Source organism: Pempheris klunzingeri, chromosome 23 (assembly GCF_042242105.1).
Source record: "Pempheris klunzingeri isolate RE-2024b chromosome 23, fPemKlu1.hap1, whole genome shotgun sequence".
In the NCBI taxonomy this organism is placed as follows: Eukaryota; Metazoa; Chordata; class Actinopteri; order Acropomatiformes; family Pempheridae; genus Pempheris; species Pempheris klunzingeri.
In genome coordinates, this window is record NC_092034.1 from 1,673,616 (window position 1) to 1,694,347 (window position 20,732).

The 20,732-nt window shown below is 41.7% G+C and overlaps 2 protein-coding genes across 2 annotated transcripts; both read left to right on the forward strand.

The window, feature by feature from the left end:
* Positions 1-391: 391 nt before the first annotated feature.
* On the forward strand, positions 392-11,563 carry txk (TXK tyrosine kinase). Its single transcript, XM_070854346.1, has 17 exons — positions 392-460; positions 1,268-1,456; positions 3,533-3,581; positions 4,650-4,731; positions 4,873-5,004; positions 5,375-5,439; positions 6,265-6,324; positions 6,512-6,566; positions 6,672-6,751; positions 6,864-6,988; positions 7,080-7,154; positions 8,019-8,190; positions 8,285-8,501; positions 9,276-9,340; positions 9,733-9,851; positions 10,529-10,686; positions 11,378-11,563. Exons 2-17 carry the CDS (start codon positions 1,444-1,446, stop codon positions 11,447-11,449), a joined length of 1,539 nt encoding a protein of 512 aa, XP_070710447.1. The 5' UTR covers positions 392-460; positions 1,268-1,443; the 3' UTR covers positions 11,450-11,563.
* Positions 11,564-13,437: 1,874 nt separating this feature from the next.
* Positions 13,438-18,958, forward strand: LOC139223196 (cyclin-dependent kinase-like 4). The gene is made up of 11 exons (XM_070855169.1): positions 13,438-13,605; positions 13,972-14,166; positions 14,487-14,671; positions 14,786-14,898; positions 14,984-15,123; positions 15,343-15,431; positions 15,532-15,752; positions 17,541-17,823; positions 18,107-18,183; positions 18,290-18,451; positions 18,616-18,958. Exons 1-11 carry the CDS (start codon positions 13,438-13,440, stop codon positions 18,720-18,722), a joined length of 1,740 nt encoding a protein of 579 aa, XP_070711270.1. The 3' UTR covers positions 18,723-18,958.
* The last annotated feature ends 1,774 nt before the right edge of the window (positions 18,959-20,732 follow it).

A 20,732-nucleotide genomic window follows, 5' to 3' on the forward strand; every position in this document is an offset into this window, starting at 1 on the left:
TATCAGTCTATAAAGAAGCGTCCTCTGATTGGTCGGTATCAGTCTGTGTATCAGTCTGTGTAAAGAAGTGGGTCTGAACAGTGAAGAGCCTTAAAGCTGCTTCCTCTCTAATGTCCAGCAGGGGGCGACTCCACTGGCTCCACACAGGAGTCTGATTTGATGGAAGTCAATGAGGAAATGAGGCGACTTCTCTGTGAACAGTTTCTGCTCTCGGTCTCTAGTTTACTGTCTTCTTCAGCACAGCAGGATGTTCATGTAGTCAATGATGGTCCATTTAGAGGAAGATACACCAGGAAGAGGGGGCGGGGCTACCTGCTCACTGACCAATCAGAGGAGGGTCATGTGGGGGTCGCTGCAGAGTTAACGTCACTTCTGGCTCCAAAATTTCAACACGGCGACAGCAGCAAAGCGAAACTCAAAGCTTCAGAATGGCGGACCACAAAGCAACGGGTGACGTCATGTATGTCTCACTCACGTCATAGTGTTTGGTGCACGTTAGTGAACATGGTGAAACTGCTAGCATGTTAGCATGCTGATGTTAGCATTTATCCTGGAGCATCGCTGCGTTTACATTCAGCCTCAGCGTTAACCCTCTAAAAACATTACTCTGAACTAGCATTTTCATCAAGTAACAGTAAGAATGACCATCGCAAGTGTTTAGCTGAGACAGTTTTAGAGTTCATGCTAGCTGTTAGCTACTTTAATGTTAGAAAACAGCCACGGTTACATTTGTAGTTCAACCCAATGGTGCTGTGGTGGTTAAAAAAAGAACTGGATTATAGAATAAGGGTTATTTCCTGCATTATGAGTCTCATTTTGTGTGTGTGTGTGTGTGTGTTCCTCCTGGAGTTAAACACAGAAACGGAAGCTTTGTGGTTTCGTTCACGTCATTGTTTCACTTCCTTTCTTTCTTTCTCTTCATCTCTCTCTCTGTAAACTCTGCACTGATAGACGATTTCATTTTAAGTCCAAATTTCTATTTCTCTATTTTGTATTTTTATTTTTGTATTTATACTATGTATATTTTTAAGGACTCACTGGAAAGAAGAAGCTCTCCAATCTCGTTGTACTTTGTATAATGACAATAAAGGGCATTCTATTTATCAGTGTGGCTGAAGCAGACAAATACAGACATGAAATAATATCTCTTCTTCTTCTTCTTCTTTCTCCCCCCAATGTCTTTCTTGTCTCTTCTTCATCTCTCGTCTTCACCCTCTCTTCTTCCTCCACCCACCTGCCTCTCTCTCCCTCTATCTCTGTCGCTCAGCTACTTGTGGGTTTCTTACCTACAGCGTCATATCGGCCTCGACGATGCGATAGATTACAGAGAAATCATCGCCGACCCTAAAAAGCTGAAGAAGAGTTAAAGACAAAGAAGAAGAGGAGGAGGAGGAGGAGGGAGATCAAGCAGCAGAGGAAGAGGAGAGGTGAAGACAGTCGATCATGATTCAGTCAAGTAAGAACCGAACCTTTTCCAACAGCATCTACACATTAAAACGTTAACTTTCTTCCTCTCGTGCTAGTAAGTAAGAAAAGAAACGTAAAGAGGAAAATGTACGTAAAACATTCACAGTGAAAACATGATGGTCTGTTAACGTGTCAGTATTTGTGCAGAACAGACATTCGAAAGGAGAAACTATGGAAGAGCGTAAACACTCATAATGGGTGAGATCCTCAGAAAATGTGTTTGAAACGTCGTCCACAAAACTAAACGTCATCACGATATTTTCCTGAACTCAGCAAACAAATCTGGAGCTAAAACATCCTTCAATGTTTTCATCTACAACCGTGAAGTTAGCTACAGAAGGTTTCGTTTGAGTCGCCATTTCATTTCGAACCAACAACAGACTTGTCGGTGTCTCTTTCTGCCGCTGTCAGCCGTCACCTCCGACCCGCTGAGCGCTCAGAGACACAGAGACAGAGTGAAGTTTCAGTTCTGTTTCCCTGTCAGACACAAAGCGCCGACCTGAAGCTGCCTAGACGAGGCAAGAGGCTTTTAAAGGCAAACAGGAAATGGTTTTACAGCAACGAGTCCAAGTTTGTGTCTCTCATGTGTCTTTGTAAGACACAGTTCTTCTTAAAACTGAATGGGACACATGGTGCTAAGTGTCTGTTTCCAACAGGTGCAGATGTTATCTTTATTCCCAGAAGTAACAAAAGTACATGCATCCTCCGGGTTTTACGCTCGTACTTCATAACTGTCTGAGCTAAATGTGTTTCCAGGCTGTTTTACGATCAGTCTGATGAAGGCCACAAGCCGAAACACATTCACTTGACAATCAAGTTGTTTTTTATACTACAAGTGTCTTGATCTCTACCTCGAAAAGAGACAGAATAAGGCAAGTCAGCATTACTATAATGAAGAAAAGCTCTTTGAATATGCTGACTTGCATTGAAAACATGTTGAAATATCCCTAAAACACAGACATTTATAAGAAAATAAAACTTTAAGGACTCAAGACTTGTCTAAAACAACCTGAGAAGAGGGAGATGGTTTTTCTTTCATGGAAAAACTGATCAAACAGTGAATGTTTGGTATGAAAAATAATCTGTAAACTCTATAAAGTAACCCCAGTAGTGTAAAGAACAATATCTCCCTCTGAAATGTAGTGACATGAAGGTTTAATGTACTTCTCACCACTGGAAATGAATCTCCAAGTAAAAATCTTGCTGAATTGGGGCGAGTTTGTCCTCATTTATTAAAAAAATCCACGTTAAGTTTTCATTCTGCCTGTGGAGGGGGGGGGGGACTTCTCAGATAACGTTCAAAAACACCAGAGAAAGTGAGTTAATGGGATGTTGGTTCACCTCAAACCACCAGAAGAGTTCATCACTGCTCATCTTTATCGACTCACGGTCCGTCTCAGGAGGGCTGCTTTTAGTCACATGACCACTAGCAGGTTGCAGACCTGTGAACATGTGTGTGTGTGTGTGTTTTTTCTACATATGAAGAGGAAACAGGAAGACACACACATCACAAACAGAGATAGACCAGTGATAGTTCTGCAGAAAAGGAAACTAAACTTCCTGACAAAGACAAAGAAAGTTCAGCTTCAACACAACTGAGAAACGAAAAGAGTCTGTGAGAGACACAAAACGGCCTTAATGTGTTTGAGTGAAGCCTGCTCACAAACCGATCAATCAACACACCAGTAGTCCTGATCATGACAGAGAGGCAAAGTCTCTACCGGCCTGATGGGACGTTATTACGGAAAAATAACGTGATAATGTTTGGAAAAAGAAAGTAAGAGAAAGGTAAAAGAAAGAAAACATTAGCCGTCATTTGTTGAGTTAACTTGTCTATAAAATGTCAAAAACAACAAATATTCATCATATAATTATTAAAGGGTCAGTTCACCATTTTCCTTGTTCATCTTGAGTGCAGCCTTGATCCCAAGATCAGCCTGAAGGGGTACAGGACGATTAGTAAGACAGAAAAACATGCAGTATTTGTTCTGGATCTGTGGCAGTAAAGCAGACTGATAACAGTGACAGTGTTTTTATCTCTTCTTTTTGTTGGTTCCTGCTCCAGATCACTCCATCCACTCGGTCTTCTGCTGCTGCTGCGCCGTACAGACCAGGTAGGACGGGCAGGGTGGATGTTTTAAAGGATCCAACACCAACATGACGCATATTCATTTTCCCTAAATGTCATTTTTCTAAGCAGAAGTTCACTATAAATTTCAAGATGCATATAATTGGTAAAAAAGGGCAACTCCAGTGTGATTTTAGGTTGGGTTTTTTTTGTGTTTTGTGCTTCCTGTCCCTTTAATACTTTATCTTTTTATTGAATGTGACAGTTTTTACCTGAATAATGTGCCAGTCCCGTTCAAATCCAAACAGCAAAGCAGAGACTTTTGATTCAGTCAGTTAAAACAACTTTTACAGTGACTTATCGTATTATTCTGAACACAAATATCAGTTAAAGCAGCTATAGGTGATTTTTATGAAAATATATTTGTGTTGTATTTTCTGAAACTGTCACTGTGTCCTTACAGTAGCACATTAAACAGGTAATCTGTGGAAAAATCAGCTTCCTCTGGCTCCTCCTGGTGCTGCTAGTGACATTTACAACAATCCAACATGCCTGAATGAAAACAACCAATCAGAGCAGCTTGTGCTCGTGAAGTTATGCCCTTAGTCCACTTTCTGATCAGTGTTCCCAACTGCTGCTTTAATATATAATCCACTAAATGTACCTGGGAGCTGTTTGCATTACATCTAAGCTCTAATGACGACAAACATTTACGCCTGTTTTATCACACAGCTTTGTTGAATACTTGATACTTCCCACTAATGTCGTGTTTAAATGATTAAATATGTGTCTGCAAACCCTCAAACTCTGAGTAAATATGTGTAAAAATGCTCTGTTTAGTTTTTGTCCTGCTCATTTCCCCTTCAAAGAGCAGAGCTGATGTGGGAGTTGTTGGTTAGTGTGCACAGTATGAGAAAACTAATGTGCTTTTTGGACATTATGTCATATAAACATGTTGAAGCAGGACTTGCAAATACAAGTATGAACCTGGAAATGATCAGAATGTCTCCTTTAAACCGTTTTTAAATTTAAAGTTAAAAATCTTTTTCAGGCTTTTTCAGCCTTATTAAATATTTAATGTATGTGAATAAATGCATTGATTGGTTGATTTCAGGGAGATCAGCACCCGCATGGAGCTGGAGGGAAGCACCTCGCTGTGCTTCCAGAGCAGACAATACCCAGGGCACGCCTGCCGGGTAAGAGTGTGTGTGTGTGTGTGTGTGTGTGACTTCACAACATCCTTCTAGAAAGTTCACATCAAAGTCAAAGTGTTCCAACAATCGTTTAACCAGGGTTTGTTCTTGTCCGTCATTTTTTCCCCTCCTTGTGTCTCTCAGGCCGACAGGTCGAGGAAGAAGCTTCCCCCGCCCCCCCCTGAGGATGAGGATGGTGAAGGTCAAGGGTTGCTAACAGTCGTCGCGATGTATGACTTCACTGCCAAGGAGGACACCGACCTCACACTCAAACAGGTACGCCAACACACGCACAAACGCTGTAGCGTCACCAGCAGAAGCAACGGCCAACAAACACAAACACACCATAAGAGCTGAGTAGAGAAACAAAGAAAGAGTATGAAAATATTCACCCATCAAAAGTTCATATCATGGCCCTTGTTTGCATCATCTCATATCACACGGCTTTCTGTGATGAGTTACATCATGTCCGGTTTTTAAAAAGTCCTTTAAAATAAGAGCCCACTGTGACATCAAAAATACAAAGTGATTAAACTCCATATACTCAGATTATTAAATCAAAGACAAACATGATTTTAAAGGGTCATTTACAAACACACTCACACAGGCAGTAGATGTGTGATGATGCAGTGAGTTGTGTCCACAGGGAGAAGAGTACGTCATCCTCCACAAACAAGACCAGCTGTGGTGGAGAGCACAGGACAAACATGGGTACGTTGAGTTAAAAGTACTAATCATTAACAACAAGTCTACTGGAGGAAGAGTTTCTAAATGACATATTTTTTCCAAACACAGTGTGGAAACCAACCTCCACTGTTAATGTTCACTAACATGTAAGAGTGCCACTTTCTCTACTACTTATCTCTACAACTATTGGATGGATCACCATGAAATGTGGCTCAGACTTTCATGTTCCCATCAGGATGAATCGACTTTTCATGGGGCGCCATCATCTGAACATTACTGTTCAATAGTTCATGACCAAATACCTGCAAAACTAAAGTAATTCCTATAAGCTTCAGCTGTGTTTAGTGCTAATTAAATGTTAACCATGCGAACACGACAAACAAAGATGGTGAACTTGGTACATGGTGTATAAAAGAAGTGGACGTAGCCACTGTTCATGGACCGCCTTGAGTTCTGCATTTGGGTGTCACCATCCTGGTTTTGGAACCTGAAGTGACGTTCATTTCACCGAGACCCCTTTGTCCGACTGCTTTGTCTGATTAGTTCGGCACAAAGTGGGAAATGGGACCATAATTGACTAAATGAACGTCCTGCTGTGCTGAAGAAGACTGTAAACTAGAGACCGAGAGCAGAAACTCATCAGGAAACTGTTCACTGAGCTGATAAATCAGGAGAGAAGTCGCCTCATTTTCCTCATTGACTTCCATCCAATCAGACTTCTGTTTGGAGCCGTTGGAGTCGCCCCCTGCTGGACATTAGAGAGGATGCAGCTTTAAGGCTCTTCACTCATCTTCTGTTTGACCCGTTTCTCAGATTGCTCACGTTGTCCTTTCGGCTTCCTTCTATCAGGAATAAAGGCTTCATCCCCAGTAACTACGTGACAGAGAAAAACAGAATTGAAGCAAACTCGTGAGTTCACATTTTTTCATGTTCATGATCTTCGCAGAAAACTGAAACTTCAAATTACTCAGTATTTTTCTTCAGCCTCTCTTGGATTGCTAAATTACAGCAACATTATTATTATAAAAACTCCTATTCTCAATTATCAAAAGGCAACAATTAAACATCTACTTGTGTTTTCTTTTCCTTCCCGGAGGTGGTATTGTAAGAACATCACCAGGACAGAAGCAGAGCAGCTGCTGAGACAGGAGGTATCTACCTGTCGGTCTACCTGCCTCTCCAATACAGGATCTGTTTATGTGTCAATGAGGGTCGAAGCTGTCTGTCAAGTTAAAGTATTTCTGGTTGTTTTCCAGGACAAAGAGGGAGGTTTCATGGTGCGGGAGTCCAGTCAGAAAGGAGTGTACACTGTGTCTGTCTATACCAAAACATTAAGGTGAAGGTTGAAATGCTAACTAGCTGTGAAAGACAGCAGAAGTTCACATATACAGTAAATCTTTACCTGTAAACTGAACTTTTGTTTCTTCTGTTTGTGTGTATGTGTGCAGTGCTAATGGGGATATCAGGCATTACCAGATCAAAATAAATGATGTCGGGCAGTTCTTCCTGGCTGAAAAACACACCTTCAACACCATACCTGATGTCATACACTACCATGAACACAATGCGGCAGGTGCATACACTAAGTTTTTGTGCATGTGACGATCGAGCCAACGGTGTAACATACAATGCTTCATCTGATGTGGATTGGTATATGTTTGTAGGTCTAGTGACCAGGTTGCGGTATGCAGTGGGGCCAATGGGAAGGCATGTACCTGCCACATCAGGATTCAGCTCAGGTGAATAAACAAGTCCACACAAACACATATTTACCTAAAACTGCTCTGTGCCTTGTACTTAGTCTTGAGCCCCTTGCAATTCAGTACACATGCTGAAATATAGTGTTGAAAGCTGGAGATCACCATAAAGTATCTTTGTATGCAGATGATCTCTTACTTTATATCTCAAATAATTCTGTGGTCTGTCCCTTTTCTTTTTGTGCTGGGTTTGCAACTACTTTGAGTTTAATGTATTTGCACTGTTATTTTCAGTAATTCTAGGTCCTAAAAGTATAATTTAAGTGGAAATACTCAGGTATTCCCTTGTCTGGTCTGCCAGAACCTGAACCAATTCACCGCAGCTTGGTTCCTAAACCATGATTTGGCCACTGCCCACATCTAATAATAGCGTGCTTTCATTGATATACTTAGCTGCCTTTAACAACATGATATCTAAGGTCTGGAAGCAGGCAGTTTGATTGGGTAGGTTGTATCCTGTTACGTTGAATGGCATGGGTCATGGGTCATGGGATCTAATGGCTGCATCATGTTTTGCTCTGAGTTTATGTTAAATGGTCTACTTCCCAAAAGAAGTCTTCCATAAAATTACTTTTGTAAAGTGATTTTACTGTATCACTTCTCTCTCATGTGGAGCCAAAATAAAAATAAAAAAGCAGATCTAAATAGTTAAGTTTCTCAAAGGATTTCCAGCTCTTGTAAATACTCAGCTGCTGTTTCAACAGCATTACTGTGTGATAACAGCATTAATGTAACAAATGTCATACAAAAACCACCACAATGGTCCTGTGAAGAATGGGGCTTTGAGGTATTGCCTTTTCTCTTTTCCATCCATTCATCCTTTCCCTCTCTGTTTCCTCCCTCCAGAGAAGTGGGAGATCAACCCCAGCGAGTTGACCTTCATGAAGGAGCTGGGCAGCGGTCAGTTCGGCCTGGTGAGGCTCGGCAAGTGGAGGGCTCAGCACAAAGTGGCCATCAAGGCCATCAGAGAGGGAGCCATGTACGAGGAGGACTTCATCGAGGAGGCCAAGGTCATGATGTAAGGAGGGGCAAGAGAATAAAGGACAAGGAAACTTGGCAACTTCCTTTTTTCCAACGAGGAAGTGAAACTGTGTTTGTGTTGCCTCTCCCAGGAGACTGTGTCACCCTAAACTGGTGCAGCTGTATGGGGTTTGCTTGCAGCAGCGGCCCCTGCTGATCGTGGCCGAGTTCATGGAGAACGGCTGCCTGCTGAACTTCCTGCGGCAGAGGGGCAGGGCTCTGAAGGAGGCGTGGCTTCTGTCCATGTGCCAGGACGTCTGTGAGGGGATGGAGTACCTGGAATCTAATAGTTTCATCCACAGAGACCTGGTGAGTCACTGAGTGTGTGTGGTTTGTTGTGCAATTCGATAATGAAACCAGTCGGCTCAAAACTTCACAGCTCATAACTAAAGTGAACTAAACACCTCACTGTGAAAATACTCCACTATGAGGAACAGTCCTGCACTCAAAACCTTACTGAAGTAAAAGTATGTGAGTACTATCAAAAAGATAAATAAATATAAGTTCCCTGTCAGTGTTTTCCTTTTATATCTGATGTTTCTGGATTAACATTACTGCTGCATGTTGCATTTCACTGCTGCAGATGTTTAACCCCTTGAAGGTCCTCAGAAATAATCACGTTAAAGATCCTTACACACATAAATGTGTATGCATAAAAACAACTCTGAAAAATTCACCATCTTGCAAAATTATAAGCAATATGCATGAAAAACTGATAAAATATGCTAAAAATAAAAATCATAACACACTAGAAAGTGCTGAAGACCCTCAAAGGGTTAAGGTTGAGCTAATTTACTAACTACTTGATATCCTGTTGGGTAGTTTTATCTATATGGCTGCATCAAAATGTACTTGAGTGTACTGTTTGGACAATCAAGTATATAAACTGCTCTCAAAATGGACAAAATGACTCAGATTGAGGTTGACAGATGAATCAGTTTGGCCGATTTGGCCTGATGGGATGTTATCCTTGCAGCCTCCACCAGTTTGATTGGGACGTACATCACCGTGATATCTTATCAGTCAGAACCAGTTCAGATGATATTTGTTATGTGAGGTTTCTGGTTGTTTTTTCTCATCCAGGCAGCCAGAAACTGTTTGGTTAATGAGCACAATGTGGTGAAGGTCTGCGACTTTGGAATGACCAGGTATGGCTGACACTTATTCGCTTTATGGCAGAGAGTTAGATGAGAAGATCAATACCACTTGAATTGATTTGAATGGAAAATGTGATACCAGCAGCTGGTTTGCTTTGCCTAGCTTAGCATAAAGAAACAACTAGCCTGGCTGTGGCAACTAAATCTGCCAACCAGCACCTCCAAAGCTCACTGATTAACATGGCTGCAGCTTTATATTTAACTGTTATGACTGGTATCGATCTTCTCAAATAAACTCCTTGCTCAGGAGTGAGCATATTTCCCAAAATGTTCAACTGTTCCTTTAAGGAAACTAAACTGCTAACATGCATAGATTTAGAATTTAAACAGTGTATAGTGTTTACGGTATCACCTCTATCGTTGCTTTATGTTCATGTTTGCAGGTACGTTCTGGACAACCAGTACAGCAGTTCTAGTGGAGCCAAGTTCCCTGTGAAGTGGTCTCCTCCTGAAGTTCTCCACTACAGTAAATACAGCAGCAAGTCTGACGTCTGGTCCTTTGGTGAGGAACCTCAGGCTCAGAGCTGAAAGCAGCGTGATCACAAACAGAGTCAATATACAGACGTGGTGTGACACGATTCACATGAAATTCACGTGTTGTGAAAGTTGAAATAGTCAATAGAGCAAGAAACTTTTATTATTTTATTATTTAGATTCTTTAAAAATACTTTATTATCGTTACATTACAGTATAATAGAGGGAATTCCAATTACAAAACACTTAAAGCTTAAGGTTGCAGCAGCTCTGAGATCTGTTTTAGTACTTAAATCTTAAGTTTTTTACAACTTTTGAGACTGTAAATTGTTAAAAGCTAAACCTGAACAGATGTGAATGTATTCTGAGTCAGTAATGGCTCCAGTACGCTTCAAATTAAGTTTGTCAGATGGTTTGAACAGCGCATGAAACCCCCCCGACGTCTTTCTGACGTCAGACTTGATGAATCTGACGAAAACTCCCATTTTACACCAGTTTGAAGCACAATAACATACAGCAATACATACAGCAATTAACAAGAAAATTTCCCCCTATGGGGGATAAAATAAAGAAAGTCTAAGTCTAAGTCTAAGACTAAATAGTTTTAAAAAAGGATTAAAAAAAACATCGGTGAATAAACACCTGGATATTTACTTTGGTTCCAAATAAAGTTAATAAAATTAAAATGTGTGTGTGTGTGTGCAGGTGTGGTGATGTGGGAGATCTACTCGATGGGTCGGACTCCGTTTGAGAACCACACTAACTTGGACGTGGTTAATGACATCACCAAAGGAGTCCGACTGTACCGACCGAGCCACGCCTCCCAGCCGATCTACGCCATCATGTACCGCTGCTGGCACGAGGTACTCACAGAGATCACTGCTTCATCCAGCCATCCATTCATTCATCCATCCATCCATTCATCCATCCATCCATTCATCCATCATTTAGTCGTTCAGTGTTTTTCTTTCAGAAGTAGAACATCAGGGATGTAACTAAACTAAACCCCTCTGGACCAAAAATCTGACCTTGTGACTAAAGTGTCTCACTTACTTGGTTCTTCTGACGCTCTCAGAAACATCTAAAGATTTTAGCCAGAGACAGTCGGCAGTGAGGAGGCACCCAGGAGACATCGGGGTGGGGGGGGGTGACATCCTCAGCTGGAATCAAATACGACAAAGACAACATGTTTCCAGATGTTTTACCAAAAGTCTACAAAAATACAAAAAAGTTCAGCTGGAAATGTTCCAGCATTCATTTTGTTCTCTAACTGAAGAGAGAAACTAAAAAGGTCGACAGTTAGCAAAACCCGTTAGCTTGTTAGCTTAGCTTCAATAAGTTCTCACAGTTGGAAGTTAATGGTGAACTTGACCTACAATCACTCAGATCTTAAGCCTGACATCAGCGTCACTCCATTGTGATCTGAGTTAAACTTTGGATGTTTTGATGATCACACCTTTTGTTGAACAAAGCATCACCCTCTTCCTCCTCTTCATCTCAAACCCTTCTGTTCTTCCTCTCATCCGCTGTTCTTCCTCTCGGCTGGTGGTGCAGAGGCCTCAGGGGCGGCCATCTTTCTACGAGCTACTGGAGGAGATCAGAAAACTGGCAGAAAACCCGGATTAACGCACACATATTATACTATTGATGTTTAAACTGAATGTGCACAGACTGTATTTTATTATTGTAAATATCTATTTTTTCAATAAAACCTTTTCAGAGACACTTTTGTTCCTTTAAGTCCTGATTCTGAGTCCTGATTTTTACCTTTAAGCAAACACATACATGTAAAAATATAATGTGAAGCATATAACAAATGCTGGTCTTCATATGAGAACTTTACTTTCAAAGTACTTTGTTTGCTTTGCATTAAAACTGCATGTTTGAATCACATTTGGATACAATCACTGTGTCATAATTAGGAGATAATAGCTATATATATAATAAAAGCTGAACATTAGACCCTTCATGAGAGTCAGATTTACTACATTAGCTAGTTAGTCAGTTAGTCAGTTAGTTAGTTAGTCAGTTAGTTAGTGGACGTCCAGTGGGTTTGACAGCGGCATGAATTGTGCAGCAGTGCATCATGTTAGACAGCAGGAGGTGGTAGAGAGCTTTACCCTCCCTACAGGAGCAGAGAGGGTGGTGTGGAGGAGGGGGGGGGGGGGGGGGGGTATCTGCTTTGTATGCAGTGACTGTGATGGATAATAATTCAGGGAAGATTTTGAAGTAAGTTGATCTAATTTGTCTTTGTTAATTTTAATGTGTAAAAATGTGAAAAAAAATAGAATTATTTCTTAAATAAAAAACATGTTATATGATATTTCAGATTTAAAAAAAAAAGATTACAAGAATTTATTTATATTTTTACACTTTAGAAACGTGAATTTGTGGAATTTTAACATTGTCTGCTAACATGTTTGATGTGTATAAAATAAGAAAGTTATGTTGCTCAGAATGAATAAAAAAAACAAAAGCACGTGATCTCATGTGGCTTCTAGAACTGATACACTGACAGAAGCCCTCTGGGGACGTCACAGCCACAGAACGTGATGACGTAACGTTCCATGTCCCTGCCTGCGCCGTGGCGGGAGGCGTTGCCACGGCGACGTGTTGGACGCGCGTCAGGTTGTGTTCTCCGGTGACCGCGAGACCACACACACACACACACACACACACACACACACACACACACACACACACACACACACACACACACACACACAGCACGCTGCTCTGGTGCTCACGTTGATAACGGAAGTTGACCGATTTAAAGCGATTAAGGAAAGAATTCACCTGTAAGGTTAGTGTGTGTGTGTGTGTGTGTGTGTGTGTGTGTGTGTGTGTGTGTGTGTGTGTGTGTGTGTGTGTGTGTGTCCAACAGTTGTACTGATAATGATTCTCCATAAAGGTTTAGTCCGTGTAATATTAAGTTCAGTGGGAAGGAAGTATTCACAGTAAAAGTACTAATACCTGTATTGAACATGTTAAGTAAAAGATATTTAAGTATAATCAGTTAGTAGTTAAAGTATTAAAAGTAAACATACTGTTATATTTTCTCAGCAGACAGAGTAGCCGGTCGAGAGGAAGCTCATTATGAACCATTTTGTATCGGACATAAACTCCTTCTGGATCAGCCTGTTGATTATTTTCTCCAATAATCAGATTCATAGATTGTAAACCTTAAAACTGTTGAAAAGGAAAAGAGAAATAAATGTAGTTGACTGAAGAATATTTTTAAAATAGTTTTCTTTGAAGTAGTGGAGTAGAAAAAATACTCAAAATATGAGGTAGTTATATTTAGTACGATGCTTAATAAAGCTAATCTATAGTGATCTCATCGAATGTTTAACACACTGAATATTAATGGAATCATTTTAATCACCTTTTTCTTTTTTTCCTTTTGTTTATCTGTATCTCTTCATCTTTTTAGTTTTTTGTAGGATTGTATGTTTATTTCTCTTTTTTCTCCCCTCTTTATTTTTCTGTTTGTATTTTTATCTTTCGCTGTTTTGATCAAAACATTTTACAGTAGATGCTAAAATAATAGTATCTACGGTGATGTATTGTTATTGATCACCCCCCCCCCCACCCCCCCCAAGCACCAGTGTCTGATGGAGCGTTACGAGTCTCTGGGTCTGGTCGGGGAGGGAAGTTACGGCACCGTGCTGAAGTGCCGCCACAGAGACTCCGGCCGCCTCGTCGCCATCAAGAAATTCGTGGACTCGGACGATGACAAGACGGTGAAGAAGATCGCCCTGAGGGAGATCAAGCTGCTGAGGGTAGCTGTCAATCAATCCACCGGCCAATCAATCAATGAGTCACTGAGGAAAGAGCGGGTTTGTAACCGCCTGAAACCTGAGTGACGCAAAACACAAAAGCAGCCTGTCAATCACAAGACAAGCAAACCCAAAACAACCCAGAGTCATATTCTCACATGACATGAGACAGGAAACAAGGGAGGAGAAATTAGCAGCTGAGAGTTTCATGCTCTGCCTGTCTTCAAAAACAGTGTCAGGATCTTGAAACAGGACAGAAAAGGCAGATTGTTGCCATAATATCAAGAAAAGAATTCTCAATATGTTCAACATGCTTTTCCTGATTTCATAACCACATTTTTCTCTGCTCTCGTCTTTCTAACCAACAAGCAACTGCGTCACGACAACCTGGTGAACCTTCTCGAAGTGTGGAAGCGACGCCGCCGCTGGTATCTGGTGTTCGAGTTCGTGGAGCGAACGCTTCTGGATGATTTGGAGCAACACCCGAGCGGACTGGACCCGAACACCAGCCGGCAGTACCTGTACCAGATCCTGAGGGCTGCGGCCTTCTGCCACCAGCAAAACGTGAGGAAGCACAATGTTTTTATATTTGATGCCTTCCCCCAAACACTTGGACTTTTAGTGCTTTTAGGTCAGATCTGATTTTATTCTGACAGGTCTCAGGTCTGACTTTTTATACTCAGTGTTTGACATTCCCACATCCTTCCTGCCATCCACTGCAAAGAGCTTAAAAATACATACATGCAAATCCTGGAAAAACCAGGCTGTGATTGGATCTAAACATGCTGGGACTGCTGCATATATTAGCAAGTAAGCTGTGGTTAGCTAGCCGACAAGCAGGAAGCAGCATATTTTCCGGTGTTTTTATACCCTTTCCTTCTCAGATCATCCACCGTGACATCAAACCAGAGAACATACTCATCTCTCAGGGCGGTGTGGTGAAACTGTGCGACTTTGGCTTTGCCCGCACCATGATGTCGCCCGCTGAGGGGGGTGTCTACACCGACTATGTGGCCACTCGTTGGTACAGAGCCCCTGAGCTGCTGGTGGGGGACACCAAGTATGGGAAGTAGGTATTAGTATGAACACCTGAGGATGTTCGCTGTAGGTTGTCTGTTGATTAAAATGGTAACAGGTCTTTCTGTGTGTGTGTGTGTGTGTGTGTGTGTGTGTGTGTGTGTAGAGCGGTAGATGTGTGGGCTGTTGGTTGTCTGTTATTAGAGATGTTAACAGGTCAGCCTCTGTTTCCCGGAGACTCCGACCTCGACCAAATTTACCACATCGTCCGGTGCTTCGGTGAGGATATATGTTAGATAAAAATGTGCAAAATCTCCTCTTTTAGCTCCCTCAACACAGATTTATTCTCTTATTTCTAAAACAGGTAACCTGACAGCTCATCATCAGGAGCTGTTCTACAGGAATCCTGTCTTTTCCGGAGTCAGACTGCCCGAATGTTCTGGCAGAGTCCCAATGGAGCAGCGCTTCCCTACTATCTCACCCACCGTCCTGGACCTGGCACAGGTGTACAGACTTAAATTCTTTCTTTACATTCATTTGGCTTTAGCTTTTGTCCAACGCATCTTACAGGAAGTTACTTTCATAGCAGCTGCAGTGTCTGTGGCTACACTGGTAGGTTTTTAAAGGGGGATCGTGTGTGACTGAATTATGGTTAGTATTTCACTTTCAGATCCTAACTTAGACATATCAGAGTCAGTAATACCTTTGTGTTTTCTCTTTCAGAGTTGTCTCCAGATGGATCCAGAAAGACGAGCTCAGTGTTCAGAACTTCTAGAACATCCTCTGTTCACACAAGACTCTTTCCACATCAGGTATTTCTGTACTGAGGCCTGGAATCGAACCATCACCCTTTTGACAATCAAGATCTGAGATCACGTTACTGACTTGCTGATCTGTCTTGTGTCCATGCAGGGTTCTGGATGAGCTGAATGCCAAGATCCAGAAAGAACACAGAGAAAACTCTACACTTCCCAAAATAGCTAAAACCTCAAGACAGGAAAAGGACGAAGGGGATGAGAAGAACCGGAGAGGCAAGGACAAGAAACAGTCTGAAGACATGGTTGAGAAAGTGAATAAGGAAAAGGAGAGGAAAGACAAGGAGGTTGGAGAAGAAAAGACAGCCAAAACAAGAAGCAAGCAGCCATCAAAGCCGGCTAAAACCATTCGGAATACCTCAGAACCTTTGATCGCCACCAAACAAACCAAAACATTAGGCACCAAGATTACTGATAATGCATCAAAAACAACTGTGTCCAATAAAAGTAAACCAGGAAAAGTTGCTGGTGCAGAGCTAAGAAAGGAAGCGGAGATCTGTAAATTTACTAAAACTCCTAATTCTGATTCACTGGAAGCTACCAAGACCGCAACAGGTCTTAAGGACCACAACACAGCGGTGGTGAAACTTAAGCATGGAAAAGTTGCTTCTACACAGGAGCCAAGGGAGGGCCATTCAAAAAATATGGATACTAAAGACAGAGAATCTAGTTTCTTGCATTCCAGTTGCTCAGAGAACACTGTGTCTGATGTAGCTGAGAAAAATGTAAAGGGGATCTGGAGATCATCAAAAAACGAGCCAAGTACAGACTTTGGGAAGAGTTGGAAAAACTCAAACACAAAAGTGCCCAAATTGTCTAAAAGCTCAGTTGCTGACCATTCAAATGGGGGGTTGTCTCCAAAAGCTTGTTTCAAATCAGCCATTGATTGTGCTGAATTAATGGACAGCAACTTAACACAGAAAATGGGTACAGTTTCCATTACAGACTGGCCTGAAGGTGCTGCATCAACCACAACATCTAAGATATCAAACAGTGACCAAGTGGAGGCAAGTTTGACATTTAAAGTATCCCAACCGCCAAGCAATGACCACACTGAGGTCGCTACTCCAACTATTCCTGCGGTCATCAAGCAAACATGCAAGACAAGTGCTACCTCAGGGCATCAGATCGATCATTCAACTATGGAGACAGAGCAAAGATGGACCTCTGAATGTCCAAAGGTCCTACCCTCAAACCCCAAGCCAACACAGACTACCTCAGACTCTGGCCCAAAACTGACCAAAAACAACACCTCTTTGTCCACCAGCCCCTCAAAGACTCTTACCTCAGCTCTTTCACCGCAGTCCTCTACAGTTTTTACAGAGGCCACTCCTTCCCATAGCACTGTAACAATACCTGAAGAAATCCTCCAAACAGGCTCATCTTCAGATACTAAAACCACAAATGACACCACATGTGTATCCAAGCAACCTTCACGGGGCCTCCCAACAAACGGGGAGCTTACAGAAGTATCTATTGCAGCCAACACTCAGCTGGATAGTTGTAATACTTCAAACAAGGAGGATCACAGATGCTATAAAATAAGTCAGGTGACTAAAACGGCTGCAAACCACATTGAGATATGTGATGCTTCAGGTGGATATTATAAGGAAAATCCTGAATCTTCTGTGTCCAGCAGCATCCAACAGCAGAGCACTTCCATGTCCAAGATCGCCACAGAATCCGGAAAAACCTCAACCCCCAAGCCAAATGAAATCCCTAAAACCAGCACATCAGAAGGGAGGACTTTTCCGAAAACACTGAAAGTCTCAGATAAAGAGAACAGGGAGGATTTATCGCTTTCTGTGTCCATCAGTGCAACGACCAAGTCTTTAGTAAATCAAATATCAAAGGTTTCTAGAAGCTCAAATATTGAGCAAAAGAACAGCAGGAGTGACTCTGAACCCAACATAAAATCCCTGAAAAGCCCTCACTCCAGATCTTTGATTGGAGAGACTAAAACGAAACTTGGGTCTTTTAGCACCCACACCAGGTCCAGTGCAACAGAGGCCCTAAAGACTCAGAAAACTACATTTCCTACAGAAGCAAGAAGGAAAAGAGACCATCCAGAAAGGACTGACACAACAAATACATCCACAATCGCAGATTCAACTTCGTTCACCTCTACAGTGACGCCAGACCACAAAGCTTCAACAAGAAGCTCCGTCTTTCACCACATGGACACAGCAGATGTTAATGAGTTTGATTCCCATGTATCCCGTTCCTCTCCACCACCCCCACCTCCTCCACCTTCCTCCACTCCTCTACTCATCCCACCATCCTCCACATCCCTCATCCCTTCCTTCTCCGTCGTCAGTACCAGCAGCCAGGCAGCCAGTGATCACTTCAGCCTGGGGGCGAGTCTCCATCCTGGGACCCACAGCCTCAGGTACTTAGTGCTGACACTGTGTTCACCTATATCATTTTCAAACATAGAAGCAGAAGCAAAACATATCTGGACATATTGCATATCATAGAAGACTGGACTGTCGGCCTTGGCGGACGTCTGTACACAGTAAATTTAATAGTTTAGTACAGCGTAAAAAATACTCTTAACTCCTAAAAGCCTAGATTTGGTACGTCTGTACGGGTCCATTCAACCCCCAACCACAACTTGTCGTGGGAAGTGAAATGTAACTTGACATATAGTGACATAGGGCTTCTTATCGCAGGTGTACAGACAAGCCGAGGCATCACGGTGGCATTTATAGTCGACGGGCCCAACAGTCTCTGTCGAGCCACATTACAGGACCGCTCACTGCACAGGTAACACACTGGTCATATGTGTGAGTGGCATGTTTACAACAGAAGCACGATGAATGTAAATGTGCTCGTACACACTAACCACCCTCTCTCCTCGCAGCTGTCAGAGAAAAGTCTGATCAGAGAGCGCTCCTTCCTGTCCGACCGCTGTAACCTTGGCAACAGCGGCAGCATCACAGTGACCAGAAAGAAGTCTGACATCCACTTCCCAGATCTGAGAAGCTCGGCGCTGCCAGAGCTCAGAGGAAGAGACGGTACGAACAAACATACCAAAGTACCGACAATTTAACGAAGCAAAAGAAAACACATTAATGTTGTGGACTCCCTGTGGGCCAATCAAAAGCCAGGCTTCTTATGCTAACTACAACAATTTTGGGCAAACTAAATAAAGTGATAATCCCTCTGATGTTTTTCGCAGGCAAACACAACAAAGGCCTTTCAAAGGATCAGAGGAAAGACAAACAGCCCTTCATTTTTCCATCTCAGCCTCACGGACACGACAACACTGATACACAAACACCGTGACGAACGCAGTTTTCAGATAAGCAGCAGGGGAAGGTAACTGGTTTAGGAAGGTACCGTTTAGAGGTACTTTGTTTGAGTGCTTACATGTCATGCTACTTTTTACTTCTCTCCACATTTCAGAGGGAAAAATGCTGTAATATAAAGTGCAAATTAAGATTTTTCATTTTTGAATATGCAAATTAGGCATTATCGAATTAAGTGTGAGTATGGTAAAGTTCAAATTTCTTCTTTTTCCCTCACGTCATTCAGTTAGCGCTAATGTGTAAACCATTACCAAATGTCCCATGCACACCTGGTTATTTGTTAAATGTTAAAGCAAATAATGGTGGAAATACCAAAGAAGAAATAAATAGCAAATATACATACAAATTTTATTATGACAGTTAATCAAACAAAGGTTTGTTTTATGATGTTGCCCCTTTTTTAAAGCAGCAAACAGTTAATTCATGTATAAAATACTTTTTAAATAATTGTTAAACAGCACAACTGCAACTGTTTTACAAAGACAACAATAAAGAAGATTTTTGAAAATGAAGATTGGTTGTGTTGGGTGTGATTTAGCTGGAAACTAACATACATACATGCGTCTAAGTTTACCTTGAAATCCTAATAATACTTTGGTACACAACATTTAACAGCAACAACATACAAAATATTTACTGATAATAATGGATAACAGTGAATTAATTCAAGCCTCTTTACATTTGGATAATTTTAATAATCTAATCTTGGGATTTGCTTTGTTTTGGTAAACCAAAGCTGTAGGGAGGCTCTAAATGTGTACGGTATAATTTTACGACTCGTCACTTGAATCCTCTGAAGAAAACGAACCTATTTTCTGTCGTTTATCTTTCGTCCTTCCTGCTCTTTTCAGCAGCGCTGAAGCTGATTCGTTGCTCTCTGACGAACTGTGGCCTCTGCCTCTGAAACGGTCCAGTCCTGCTCCGAGGCCTCTGCTATTGGCCAGGAGGTAATAGAGGAGGCGGTCGGTGATTTCGCTGTTTTTGGTTTCTGGTTTCCTTGGCGGTGATTGGACAGCTGGTTTTTTGATTGTGGCCGCCTAGAATTAAACAAAAAGAGACTTTCAAGCAAAGAGGCGATTCAAAATGCTTTACATAGGAAATTAAAGTCAAATAAACTGAAATAAAAACAAAAAATAGACAGAAAAATCAGTTGCAGTGCAGTATTACATGTAGTTCCCCCCAAAATCAAAGCAAAGCAAAAATGTTCCCCACTTTAACAAATGGTAATCTATACAAAATAATCACTTGATCTTCTGTTAAGTCTAAATCCATCATTAATGAAGGGCGTCCATATATTCTCAAATATACAATGTTTAGCCTTTAAAACCTAAATTATTCTTTCTAAAGGAAGCTAAATATCCGTCTTATCCATTGATTGTTTGGCATAAAGCTGTGAAGTATAAATGCTCAGTCACTTTTACTGTATTTTTGTTTCTCCACACATAAAAAAGTTTGTTTTGAAATAATCTTCTTGATTATAACTTCTTTCTGTAAAGACACAATATTCCTCTAGTTTCCGTACATGTCAGGTATGTTTTCGTCATATTGATTTAAGTCACCTAAGCTTTCATGCAGTATTAGTTTAAGGTGTATATCGTAGTCCTGACTTCCATAAAGTAAATAAAAGTGCAGAGCAGGATATTGATTAACTAAAACTGTCGGTAATCAGTCTATCACTTTGGTTCAAACTGAAATATCTCAACAACTTTGGGGGTCTGTTCCATCTAAAACTACATGTCAAAGCACTTTGGGGTTACACAGAGGCTGACAGCTCAGCTGACCCCTCATGGTGGACTTACCTTCTTGGGGGTGGGTGTGGTTGTTGTGGTTTTGGTTGTAGTTGTAGTCGTGGCGGCGGTCGTGGTTTCGGTGGCGTCGGGTGTGGTGATAAAGAAAACCCCGCAGGTGTCCTCCACAGCAGAACCATCCACCTCTGGAAGGTCAAACTCTGGCAGCGAGGAGAGCGGCCGCGCTGATGGAGGGAAGT

Excerpts from the sequence above, each read along its gene's own strand:
- txk (XM_070854346.1), top strand. Across the intron at positions 3,582-4,649 it reads TGCTGCGCCGTACAGACCAG|GGAGATCAGCACCCGCATGG; the intron begins GTAGGACGGGCA and ends GGTTGATTTCAG. Across the intron at positions 8,191-8,284 it reads GAGGAGGCCAAGGTCATGAT|GAGACTGTGTCACCCTAAAC; the intron begins GTAAGGAGGGGC and ends TGCCTCTCCCAG.
- LOC139223196 (XM_070855169.1), top strand. The coding sequence starts at position 13,438 with ATGGAGCGTTACGAGTCTCTGGGTCTGGTCGGGGAGGGAAGTTACGGC. Across the intron at positions 14,672-14,785 it reads GGGGACACCAAGTATGGGAA|AGCGGTAGATGTGTGGGCTG; the intron begins GTAGGTATTAGT and ends GTGTGTGTGTAG. Across the intron at positions 14,899-14,983 it reads CCACATCGTCCGGTGCTTCG|GTAACCTGACAGCTCATCAT; the intron begins GTGAGGATATAT and ends TTTCTAAAACAG.